We start from the raw sequence: 13,528 nt of genomic DNA, 5'->3' as shown, positions 1-13,528 counted from the left end.
ACCAACATGGCACAAGTATACATATGTAACAAACCTGCATGTTATGCACATGTACCCTAGAACTTAAAGTATAATAATAATAATAAAAAAAATTACAGAAGAAAAAGAAAAAGATAGATGATAAATTGATTGATTGATTGATAGAATAAAAGAATAGAACCAAAATACAAAAAAAAAAAATTTTCAGTAACTACATAATAGGTAAAATTACTTTTCATATTTATTTAAATCAATATATCCAAAATATTAACATGTCAGTGTATAATAACCGAAATTTTGTATTAAATCTTCTAAATCTAGCATATATTTTACATAAAGCACAATCTAGATGCTAAATTCTCATCAGAAATACTTGGTCTATATTCAGATTTAATAAAATTTACACTTGAAAAGGTAGGTTCACATGCCCAAGTTATTCCAAACATACTTAAAAGTTTTATAATAACTGGATCAATTACAGTTTTCAAATTTAATTGTAAATTAATTTAAATTAAATAACATTAAAAATTCAATTCCTTGGTCGTACTAGTCATATTTCAAGTGCTGAATAGCCACATGTGGCCAGTGGCTACCATCTTGAATAGTACAGGTCATGATAATATAAGGCTATTGTTACTGGCTTCCAAGATGAGTTACGTTTCCCCTGCCTTAGTGCTCTACTTCGGGACTATCTGAAACATCAACCTCTAGTCCCACGAAAGCTCTACTGACACTTTCTCAGCCTCCTTGCCTAAATCCTGATCTCTTAATATATAGGGATACTGCCTTATAAGACTTTCTAAACTTCATTCCTTGGCCAAGCTGAATCTAAGCATGCCCTACAGTGCTGACATTTCTGGCCCACCTGAACTATAGAACTGGCTAGTCTAATTCTCGTCCATCTGAATTCCCATTGTGGACTTTTTCATCTTCATTATGGGCTATCTTGTTCTCTAGGCCTCCAAGGGACAACATAACCAAAACTTTCTTGTTCTAAACTAGGAAAAGTTAGCTGTGAGGATGTAAAGTACCCTTGGCTATATTCACCATCAATCAGCAGCAGGCTCTCTTTCCTTATTGATCCAATTTTACCTCCTTATGTACCATGTATCCTAACTGTGCAGCTTGACAAGTTCGGCTTGACTAACTTAGGACATATATATATACACACACATATATACACACACACACATATAAATATAATAATCTTAAAGAAACTACTAGAAGTATATACCTGAAATACAACCAATTTATGATTATCTATGAAAATGAGTGGCAGGGAAAATTAAGATAACTCTATATACCTCGCAAATGTCATTCTGAGTTTGAACTTTTTCTCCTACAAAACTCAGTCTCTTTTTCTACTTTTCTTCTTGAGAAAATGATAGCAAGCAAAGTGGACTACTCAGTGATTAGAAGCTGAATACAGAAAGGCAAAAGCACACATAAACCTAACCAATACTGATTATTAAAATGAAAGTCAACTGCATAATCCTGATAATTGATCAAAATACCCACAATTAAGGATTATCTTTAAATAACTAAGAGAAAAAAGGCTTACATGTTTCTTTCTGGACTACCAAAGGAATAGCATGTTTTTCACGTCTTTTCTTTTTTGATCCACATCTTTTGCTTTCTAAAGGTCTAGAATTAGATCTGTTTTCTAAATATGCTGTTTCTGAACCTATTAATAAAACAAAAATGTGTTAACATCAAAATAATGACTTAATTGAGATAAGGTGTTCAGCAAAGAATTTAAAAAAATAAACCTGAATCTTCATTTCTCAAAATGTCCCTCAGCAAAGAAGCACAACCATCAAGCCCGTGTACAGTTTCCGCCTGTAAGGAATAAAGTCATTTAGAATACATTTGTATATAACTGTTAGTGTAGGAAAAAATATATATTATGTAGTTTTAAAATCTGTTTATTTACAAACAATTTATTATTGGTAGAAAAGATGCTTTAAAGCAACAGACTTCATACTTCCTTACAGCAATTAATACTTTGCATTTTATTCCTACTTTTTAGCTACTATCTGAAAACTAATTAAAATAGTGTGTATTGTATCTATTCAATCTTACCTGACTTTCTGAATCAGAATGGATGGAATAGCCAGAATCTGCATTAAAACGTGGTATTTTTCTTAAATAGGTCCTGGAAAACAAGCTCATTAATATTTTTACAAATATTTTCCCCAAAATACATTAGTAAGCAGTCATCTTCTTTTCAGCAAAGACAAGAAAGCTTGTCCAACCATGTACAAGATGAATTTATAAACACATTTTGAAGATTAAAAAGACTGTTATATACTAAAATGATTAACATGGGTAGATATAAAAAGTTGTTCCCCAGAGCTTGTGACAGTAGAGGCCTACCTAATTTTCTGGGGTAGACAACATGTCATCCAGCCCAAAGACCTGAAAAACATCTTGAAATCTGAAGTTGTAAACGTCTTCATAAGTACTTACGCTTTCTTTCCATTTGTTAATTTAGCAGGTCCAGTGTGCCTTCCTGAAGATAACACCTATGACATAATATATTATAGCAGATAAACATTTTTCTGTTATATTTTCAATATGCTATCTTGACAAAATTTAATGTCATTTTTTTCTTTTATTCATCTTCTCAAACTGAAACTCTGTACCCATCAAACAATACCTTGCCATCCCCTCTTCCCCCTGACCCTAATAACTACCAACCTGGCTTCTATGAATTTGACTACTCTAGAAACTTTATATAACCGGAATAATACAATATTTGTCCTTTTGTGACTGGCTTATTTCCCTTAGCATAATGTCTTCAAGCTTCATCTATATTGTAGCATGTGTCAAAATTTTTCTTCCTTTTTGAGGTCAAATAATATTCCATTGTATGTACCATATTATTCACTGTTTTAATTAATGCGATCTATCCTAAAAATCCACAATTACAATTTAATTCATATATTAAATTTCTTTTATGTAAAATGTCAAGCAAACAACACATATATTTGTTCCTTAAGTCTGTTTAAGGTAAAAAGGAAATTGAGATATTATTTTAAACCGGAATTAACTACTACACTAAGTTCAGACTATACTAATCCCAAAATATGTTCTATATTCCCAAATTCTTTGAAACATACAAGTTAATTCAAGATACAGAACAGAGTTTTTAACTCTGCTTCCTTTTATGTACATTCTTTGGAATGCCTGATTAGACCAGCAAGAACTCTGCCCTTTCTCTTTATCTACATCTCATTGTCTTAATCTTACTTTTTAAATTCATATACCACTGTTGTTTTCTTAAATTTTTTTGTTTTAAAAGTGACATAATGGACAACATTTTGTGTAGAAAAAGAGGAAAAAAATAAGCATCTGCTTTTACATGCATCCAGTATCTTGGGAGTTATGCCAGAAACAGTTAATCATGGATGCCTCCAGGGAGGGAAACTGAGTATCTGGGGGACAGAGTGAGAAGGGACACTTTCCATGGTATACTATTTTATATCTTAATAACTTTATATCAGATAAATATAATCTCTATTCAAAATAATTTTAAATAGACACAAGAAAGTCCCTGACTCCCTCCTCGTTCCACCCTCCAGATGTAGTCACTGTTGGCAGTTTCATTTACAATTTATCTTGACATATTTACATATTTCATCTCAAGATAGCTTTGAGCAGTAACTACCAAACTTTCTGGAGTTACATGGCATTCTATTATATGCTTGAATATGCGCTCCATCCTTCTAAGAATGTCACTGAGAATACATTTTTAAAAAACTGGGTTGGTAAGAATTATACTTCTTGAGATAACTTGGAATATGATGGAGGGTCATGAAGCCAGCAGTGAGAACATCACTCCACTGGTCTCTGTGTCACACTCTCAGGGTCTTTCCCTTTGGTATATCTATGTCGATGTCCTGGCTGGAATCATAATAACAAATCCAAGCCATGACACTGTAATACTGTACCCTGGATCGAGTCCAAAAACAACTACCACAATTATTCTTTCAAAAAAAAATGTTTTTTTAAGTACACTGTCTGAGGTACATGTCTGCATAACTGTAAGGTTATGTATGGTGTTTCTCCAAAAAATATACACAAGGCTATATTATAGAAAATCTAGTACAGAAAATTACCCATGATAAAAGCACCTTGAAACAGTAACTATCAAATTGGAACAATTCCTTTCAATTTTTTTTTTTGTAGTTTCTATTATGAAATAATAGTACAAAGAAGCCCTATATATGCTTCAGATTCTGTGACCCTGGACGTTTTCCAAATTCTCTCTCAATATATATACACAGCATTACTTTCTGCCTGAACCATTAGAGTTAAGTTGCAGATACAATACTCCTTTACTCCTAAATATTTCCTAAAAACAAGGTCATTCTCTAATATAACCATAGTATAATTATCAAAACCAGGAAATTAACATGGATACATAATTTTGATCTAATGTTCAGACCTTATTCGCAAGTTGCCAATTATCCCAATACTGCTCTTTACAAAAAACAAAAAAACAAAAATCCCTCTGGTTCATGCCCAATCCACGCTAACATTCTGTTTCTGTGAGTTTTAACTATTTTAGATACTTTATATAAGTAAAATAATACAATATTTGTCCTTCTGTGACTAGCTTATTTCACTTAGCATAATGTCTTCAAGGTTCGTCTCAGTTGGTGCATATGACAGTTAGTTCCTTCTTTTTAAAGGCTGAATAATAGTCCATTGCATGTATATACCATATTTTCTTTATCTATTCATCTGTAGGTAGACTTTTGGGTTGTTCCCACATTTTGGCTATTGTGAATAGTGCTGCAATGAACACGAGAGTGCAAATATCTCTTCTATATCCTGATTTCAATTCTTTTGGATAAATTCCCAGAAGTAGAATTGCTGGGTGATATAGTTCTATTTTTAATTTGGTGAGGACTCTCCATATTGTTTTCCAAAGCGGCTATAGCATTTTACATTTCCACTGACAGTGTACAAGGGTTCCAATTCTTCCAAATCCTTGCCAATACTTGTTTCTGTTTTTTTAATAAGTCATCCTAACAGGTGTTAGGTGATAGCTCATTGTGGTTTTAATTTGCATTTCCTTGATGATTAGTGATGTTGAGCATCTTTTCATATACCTGTTGGCCATCTGTACATCTTTGGAGAAATGTCTATTCATATCCTTTTTTCATTTTTTAACCAGGTTATGTGTTGTTCTGCTTTTGAGTTATAGAAATTCCTTATATGTATTTTGGATTATTTATCAGACACATGGCTTGGAAATATTTTCTCCCATTCTGTAGACTGCCTTTTCTCTCCATTAATCATTTCCTGTACTGTGCAGAAGCTTTTCAGTTTGATGTATCCACGTTCTTCTTATAATTCCCCCGCTCAGCCCTGGAGTTGGTCATTTCTCCAAAAAGCCAGGACTCCTTAGTGGACAGTGGTACTTGGAAACCAAGATCTAGGTACTAGACGTGTTCTTTGCTACCGGGGCTTCCAATCTTTTTTTATATGCATTTTTTACTTAGTCATAATAACTAGATATTTGCAATTTTAAATCCTGTGTTTTCTACTTTTAAATCTTTTTCATATTCAGAAATTTTTAATGGTTGTGTATTTCCTTCAGTGGAAGTAATATAATATGGTCTTGGTTTGCTTCCTATTTTTCACAATCAAGAAAACAAACCTGGAATAAGCCTATTTATTGAAAACAGCCGTTTCATATTTAGGATTAAAAGGAAAATTATTTGGTGAAAGGTTATTAGTAATTTAATAACCCTTGATACAAACTGCAAAGCTGCTCTCCAAAAGGAGTGTCCTAATCACAATACAGGAGAATCAGTTTGCTTTATTTTACACTTACTTCTACTGGGTTATTATCACTAAACTTTTAATTTTGCTATTTGAGAAACATACAAGCATTTCTTAGTAGTCATATCTCCTACCAACAAGTACAAGATAAAACTGCCTTTGTAGAATGACTTAGAGTGCGCTAAGGTCTTTCATTTCCACTTTATCCATACCCTGTGAGTTATCATTATTTCTGTGAGGTGGGAACCTAAACTTCAGAAAAGTTTGTTCAAAGTCATACATCTACTAAGTAAAATGTTTAAAAGAAGAATGGACTGGCATCAGCTTTGTGAGTCTGATTCTTCTTTCCACAGCTGTGTAACTGCTAAGTTATTTGAACCCTCCGGCCCTCGATTTCCTCATATATAAAATAGGGATAATAGTACTTACCTCATAAGGATATTGTGACTATGAAATGAGTTATTTTATGTAATACATAACTTAGAGTAGTACCTACCACATAAGTCCTATCTAAATGTTAGCTGCTGTTTATCAAGATGGTGGCAAACTACGAGTTTTTAAGGGAACTAAATGTTGTTGTATGTCTACCAACTGTGTGATCGATGTTTTTACCGGGTTCTCTGATTTAACCTTCTCAATTCTTTGAGACAGGATTTTATGCTTATTTCTGCCTATTTTGCAGCTAAAGAATAGAAAGTTCTGATAAGTAAAAACTAGTAGACTCTCAAACTGCAGGTGGCCGAAGCTAGGAAAGCTTAAGTCACTCGAGCCAGCGGCGAAGGCTGGGACTCTAACCCCGGTCTTACCCCAAAGCCGGCGGGCTACGATAATTTAAACAGAAACACATCGAGACCGAGCGGCTGTGTTACGACGGGAAGATTAGGTGTTCTTTGCACCTCTGTCCCAGCACTTTAATGTCGCCTCATTGTCTTTGTCTTTTTTCGAGCATAGTTTTACAAGTCCCTGGCCCGAAAACCCCCCTGTCCCTCGAGCCATCCCCACAGTGGACTCCTCAGGTCCTCAGCCCTCACCTGGCCCGGTCGAGATCCGGACCTGACCATCTCTCGCAGCCTCAGAGAAGCCCAGACCGAAACAAGTGAAGCCTCACGGTAAAAAGAATTAACCGCCGTGGGCTCCCGGACCTTCTTGGCCCGCCCGCCCAGCTTCCGCTTCCGGAAAGGATCCCGCCGAACGCCGCGCTTCATAGTCTGCGACCCGCCTCCACTCCCTTTCTCCTGCTCCAGGCCCAGCGCCTTGGGCGTGCGCAATAGATCCCGCCGGCTTCCAGGCTCGTCACCCACCGGCAGGGGGTAGGAAAAGCCAATAGACGGCGAATGGGGCGGGGCCTAGGCCTGGCCGGGGCGGGGCCGCCAAGAAGAGTTAAGCGGTGCGGTTCCAGGGCTTGCGGTGGGGGAAACAGGGACGAGAACCCGCCAGCACCAGAGGAAGGGTCAGGGGTAGGAGGCGGATAGGTTTCAGAAGGAATTGCGCGCGACTTTTTGGGTTTTCGCTCTTTATTTTTATTTTGGCATCGTGTGCCTTTTGGATGATTTCGTTCTTGATATTCTATAAAAATAAGACCTCCGGGTTGTTATCTTTGCCTGAGTGTGATGACAATTTCAGAATTATTCCCTGTGGCCACTGATCTCAGATGTTCGTTAGTTGGGGTTTGGGGTTTACTTCCATGCGTACTTGTCTCCTCTTGTGTTGAGGTAATTACTTTTGATGAAGAATGACACAGCATTCTTAATATTGGCATGTGCACTCAGTTTAATGAAGATTTTAGTCATTGGTTTTTAAGGCATTGGGTTTGGAGTTAATGATTTAAATCAAATTGAAGAGAGATAACTCAGTTTATTCCGTTTCAACTGTCACCCAGACAGGAGGGCAGTGGCGCAATCTCAGTTCACTGCAATCTCTGCCTCCTGGGTTCCAGCGATTCTCCTGCCTCAGCGTCCCTAGTAGCTGGTATTACAGGTGCACGCCACCACACGCGGCTAATTTTTGTATTTTTAGTAGAGAAAGGGTTTTGCCGTGTTGGCTAGGCTGGTCTCGAACTCTTGACCTCAGGTGATCTACCTGCCTTGGCCTCCCAAAGTGCTGGAATTACAGTGGTTAGCCACCACGCCCAGCCTCATTGCTTTTTAATGGAGAAAAGAGCTACCCTTTAAAAGTGTGTTACCATTAATGTCAAAGCCCAGGAACTAAAATATGTCCACCAATATATCACACACTTATCCTGAGTGATTTTAGGAAACGAGTATTTCACAGATTTAGTTTTGAATTAGATCAAACTGTGAAAACTTCTCCTTTCCTTCCCCAGCCCTCTCATAACTTCATAACTTTCTAACATATTCACCTGAAATTCAGGATTTTTTTTTAGTTAAGTTGATTTTTTAAAATTCATCTTGATTTTTCTTGATACATATTTATTTTAGAAAATAGAGATCAGCAGAAAGGAAAAATAACCCATAACCTCATTGCCCATGAGTTATCACTCTGAACAGCTTGGTGCATTCCCTTCAAGATTTTTTCCACCTACGTATATATGTATAAATATATTACAGCAATATGAAATAATAGGTATTACTTTAACATGAGTGTTTGCTCTTAATATCTAATCAATATTGTTTCTCATTAATCTACAATTATAAAATGGCTGCCTGGTGTTCCATGATTCATTTCCCTAGTGTTGGGAATATTATACCCCCACCCCCTGTTTCATTTTGTTATTTGCTATTATAAATAATGTTGCAGTGAACTGAGATCTGCAAATGAGCTAGATAGAGAGTGGAGAGCAGAGGATTCTAAAGATGTGGAGACAGCATGATGTTGAGAAAGAGAAACCCACGGAGGCTCTTGCTGCTGAAGTGTGGATGGAAATGCATGTAGGGCCAGACTATGCAGTCCTCATAGGCTACATGATTTGGCTTATTATCCTAAGGGCATTAGGAATATGTAAAAGTTCAGGCAGGGGGCACAGTGAACTGACTGGGGTTTTACAAAGACCCATGGCTGTAGTGTAGAGCAGGAATCCGAAATCTACAGTCCCTGGCTAGATTCAGTCTGCCATTCTTGGATACAGCCTGAGAACAGTTTTTGCATTTCCAAGTAGTTTTTTTTTTTTTTTTTAAGTCAAAAGAATGATATTTTGTGATGTGAAAACTTACCTGAAAATCATCTCAGTGTTATAAAGTTTTGTTGGAACACAGTCACAATAATGTGTTTACACATTATCTGTGCTACAACTGCCAAAGTTAAGTATTTGTGATAGAGACCATCTAGCCTGCCAAATCTAAAATATTGACTGTCTGGGCCTTTACAGAAGAAGTTTGCTAATCACTAGCATAGAGGCTGCTTGGGGAAAAGGCAAGTATGGGTGTAAACAAGTTCTCTCCTCCTGCATCCATTCTCTGCCCTCTCTTTGGACTGACATCAGTCAGACATGCCCTCCAGCTTCAGGTTCTGTTTAGTCAATAGAAGAGGGAGAGGATAGGATATTCCTCCTATCTCAGCACCATATGGCTGATGCACTGGCCCTCTGCATCGTCAGGGGAGCCCCTGCAGCTCCAGTCCTCTCACACTCTAATAAAACATGTCCTTCCCTTTGTCCCTTCAGTCTTAGGGGTGATAATGGTTTGCTAGTCCCTGGGTGCCTCAACCCCCTTGTTGTTTTCCTTGTCCATTCTGTAAACCTTTTAATTATCTTCAAAACTCTAGATTGTCTTCTGTTTCCTGTGAGGACCAGATTGATAGGAAGTCCAGATGAAATATGTTGGTAGCTGGGAGGGGATGAGGGGACCTAAGGCAGGTGGTGGTGAGGGAAGGTGAAGAGGACATATTTGAGAGATGCATAGGAGGTAAAATGGAGAGCACTTGGTGATAGAGTTGGAAAGTAAGGCAGTGGGGAGGTATTTGTTGACCCTGGTTTCTGGGTTTTGTATCTTGGCAGGTGGTGGGAGAGATCCGCATTTAGGAAGGAAGCTTATGAACTCATTTCTCTCCAACATTTTTTTATGAAAAAAAATACAAACCAGAAAAGTCATTTTTGGATATGTTAAGTTAGGGAGTACTTTGGAATCATCCAAGAAAAGATGTCAAGTTGGCTACCAGATAGTTGAGTCTGGAGCGTGGCAAAGACGTGTGGGCTGCAAATACACCTTTCTGAGTTGCCTGTGGCTTCCGAACTTGCTCTGAAATTAATTCCTCAAGAAAGCTTCTCTATCTTGCCCCTGCAAACTAACTGTGTGCCTGTGCCCCATGCTACTATGTAGTAGCATCATTTCTCACAATTATAAACTTGTGTTTAGTTATGTAATGTAACTTGTGTTTAGTTATGTAACTTGTGTTTAGTTATGTAATGTCTGTCTTCCTAAGTAGAATTTAATCTCTATGAAAGCAGGGACCTCACCTTGTTCAGAGCAGTATCCCCAGTGCCTAGCACAATCCCTTGCACTTGTAGGAATTTCTTAATTATTTGTTGAATAAACCAATGAATCAACCATTGTTTGGACTGCTTTGGTGCATTGGGGCTGACAGCTACTTGAATGTCTGAGGCTCAGGATTATCCAGGACTAGCCCTTTGAGCTTGGTCTGGAGGTTTAGTCCCTCTAGTATCATGGATACACAGCTCTGCTTGTCTATCCAGTCTTTCATAATTCAGCACATTGGACCAATGACTTTGCCAATTGGCTCACCTCTGAAGTGTGAAAGTCTCTGTTCAGGTTTGACCACGTTCCAGTTTATAGGAAATGACCAAAGTTGAAAGTATATGAAGATCTAAACTAAAAACACAGATTTATGGCCAGGACCTAAGATTCAAAAAGTAAGAGGCTATAGATAAAAAGTCTCATGTTGGGAGCGTGAGCTCAGTTTTGCTTGGAAAGATCTGAGAGACTGTGTTATTGCCTCTCCTCAAGCCATTTAGTGCTCTCTGGGGCTATTTTGAACCCAAAGGTTCTTGGCCTTTTGAGATATTATACAAATTTGAGAAGTTGCTCAAAGCTTTATAATTTTTTCTTCAGAAAAATGCTAAAGAGCACATTTTGGAAACATAGTTTTATATATAATGTTATCAGAGGCATTCAGGAGCCTCTCCAAGGATTTCAGGTTAAGATTCCTATTCTAACCTAATTCAAAACCAGCCTTCCACACTGGGGTGTCCAGCTCCTTCTGTTGCAGCGCCCTGGTGATCCTGGAAGTGGTTGGTTAACTAGGGATGGTAGGTCCCTGATGGAATAGCATCAAGGAGAGGAAGGGCATGGAGCATAGAGAAAATGGAATTGAGCCATAATCTTTGCATTTCCCACTGAAGCTTATGTATCTGCAGTCTTCACTTTAATCAAAATAGCTTAATTTAGGAAAGAAAGAGCCCACTGTTTTTGCTTTATAAAATCCTGATTTTATTGCTTCCTGAAATTTGTTTTAAAAGAGAAATACAAACCATATGTTACAAGGGCCTTCATTTGACAGTTTAACTGGGGTCATGCTGGGACTCTATAGATGTTGCTCATTATGATAGGAAAGCCAGTAGGATGGGTCTGACAAGGATCTGTTGGCAGCAAGAATCAAGGGACCCCCTTTGGAATGATCTGATCACAAGGAAGAAATGGTTGGGGAAAATGTGCCACGTTTGTGGGTCAGATGTGAACTTTAATACAGCACAATGACAGTCACTTATTGCCCTGCAGACCCAGAAGACTTGTGCCTGACCCAAAGAGAGAAACATTAATAATGATTAAAATGTTAAAATTTTGTTTTATTAAAATATTTGTAAGGCAGTGTAGCAGATGCGGGTGGCTTGTTATTGTGAACATCTATGACTTCCTGGCCGAGAGCCTTTTTTTTCTGGAGCAAAAGGAGCAAGCTGAGGCAAGCTGGAAAGGCAGAACATTAATTCCCCTGGAAGAAGCCCTCAGTCAATGACAGGTGAGGATTATCCAGTGATGGATGAAGAGCTTCCTCCCCCTTCGATTGGGATAACTCTGAGATGTGTTCTATGCTGTCTCCCGGAGTTCCCCAGCAGTATTGGGGTATAGAAGTAACTGGCTAGATAACACACCATTTATTAGCTTTCTTCGCATCACTATGATATCTTACACTTCCTAACCCTGTTCCACTGTTCCTGGGATTGCCTCCTAAATAAACTATTTGCATGTAAATCTGTCTCTCAGGGATTATTTCAGGTGGGGGGTGGGGTGGGAGGAATCCCATACCTACGCAGGCACTGAGGATATATACAAGGCATCATGGATTTGGAGTCAGACAGATCTGGATTCAAATTATTTCTCACCAGTGACATTGAACAACTTATCTAAGATTGTTTCTTAGAGATAATGACACTGACTTCATAAGATCATATTGTAAGGAAAAATTAGAGAATGTATAAAGCACTATACATAGTGGCTTACATATGGTAAGTGCTTAATAAATGTTGGCTATTATCATTAATACAGTATTTATAATATTGTTAATACAGCACAGCCCAGGTAGAGGGTAAAGCACAAAGCTGTTTTCCATCCTTGGGGTGACTGCAGAAGCAGGTTGATTTGGCAGATGTGCTGTAGATACTGTGTCCCTAGTGAGCAGCTGTGGCATAGCAATATCAATAGCTTAGAGCAAGCATTGCCCCAGTGAACCAGGGCAGGAAAGGAGGAAGATGGCGCACACCAAGTAGTGGCTCAAAAGATGAGCAATTGGCAGTGCAACAATGGTATCGCCAATTGTGCTTCGTCTCAGTAAGCACCGATAGCCACAGCACCAATAACTTCATGTCTGTGTCTAGTACACTCTTTGATCATTGGAATTTCATTAGCCTCACTCTTGAGGGATTATGTTGAAGGCTAACAAGACTAAGTTTCTGATTTCAACCTGCTTTCCCAAATGTACAAAGGACTCTTGCTTTTGTTACATGTATGAACCTAATTTGTTATTTTAAAGTCTTTCAAATGGGGCTCTCTGTCCCCCTTTATTCTCTATTTGCAGACAAGACCATATTTCAGTTATTCGGCCACAGTGAAAGAGAAACTGAGAGACACCAAGAATCTGAGGCAGGTTAAAGGATTTCACTCATTCTCGAATCCTGATTAATTACAGTGCAAGGTTTCACCTGTAGTGCTTCAGCCTTCTCAAACAGCCTTAGGTTCCAGAGCAGATAGAAATGAGGGGCTACTCACATGGATACATATGTAACAAACGTGCACATTGTGCACATGTACCCTAGAACTTATAGTTAAAAAAAAAAAAAGAAATGAGCGGCCACTTTGGCTAGGAAGGCAGACAGCAGGTAGGATTAGTTGTTGCCCATCTCTGCAGGTGCGGCCCAGTGCTGTGGGGGAAGAATCTGTTTAAGTCCCTTTTATTGTTTCACTCGAGTCAGTAATCAAGGACCATGGTAACATCCAATCACAATCTCCTCTTACCTTTAGACACTAATAGACAAATTTCTCCTCAATTGATGTAGAGAGATATATGCATATAACATAACATGATTTTTGAGCAAAAGCAACTTTTAAGAGGGGATATTATTACAAATAGTAGGGACTGACCCAGCGACCTTGACACACCTGATATTAAGAACCATAATCACAGCCTGTTAATCTCGTCTGTTTCCTTCGAGAAAGGAAAATCTTTAAGACCTTGTCAGAAGGTCTTAGGCTCATGTAGGGGATTTTCTCTAGTGGGTTCCATGACATCTGTATATGGTTTCAGAAAAATCCGTTGACATTGACACTTTCTGGAATACTGTTAGTTC

General features: G+C 38.1%; 1 protein-coding gene across 2 annotated transcripts in view; it reads right to left on the bottom strand.

Annotated features, from left to right (window-relative positions):
- CCDC14 (coiled-coil domain containing 14) overlaps window positions 1–7,362 on the bottom strand; it is a 54,552-nt gene extending 47,190 nt beyond the window's left edge. Inside the window, exons 1-5 of one of the 2 annotated variants that reach the window (XM_011971546.1) lie at window positions 6,807–7,362; window positions 2,449–2,504; window positions 2,062–2,134; window positions 1,749–1,818; window positions 1,541–1,663 (exon numbers count right to left, since the gene is read on the bottom strand). In XM_011971546.1, coding sequence (XP_011826936.1) covers window positions 1,541–1,663; window positions 1,749–1,818; window positions 2,062–2,134; window positions 2,449–2,504; window positions 6,807–6,980 — 496 coding nt within the window. In that variant the 5' untranslated portion in view covers window positions 6,981–7,362. The remainder of the gene's footprint in view (window positions 1–1,540; window positions 1,664–1,748; window positions 1,819–2,061; window positions 2,135–2,448; window positions 2,505–6,806) is intronic. The other variant, XM_011971547.1, reaches the window with a different exon arrangement.
- Between the last annotated feature and the right edge of the window lie 6,166 nt (window positions 7,363–13,528).

This window comes from Mandrillus leucophaeus, unplaced genomic scaffold (assembly GCF_000951045.1).
Source record: "Mandrillus leucophaeus isolate KB7577 unplaced genomic scaffold, Mleu.le_1.0 Scaffold123, whole genome shotgun sequence".
Classification (NCBI taxonomy): domain Eukaryota; kingdom Metazoa; phylum Chordata; class Mammalia; order Primates; family Cercopithecidae; genus Mandrillus; species Mandrillus leucophaeus.
Note: the sequence above shows the minus strand (reverse complement) of the source record. Positions and strands in the feature narration are given on the sequence as shown.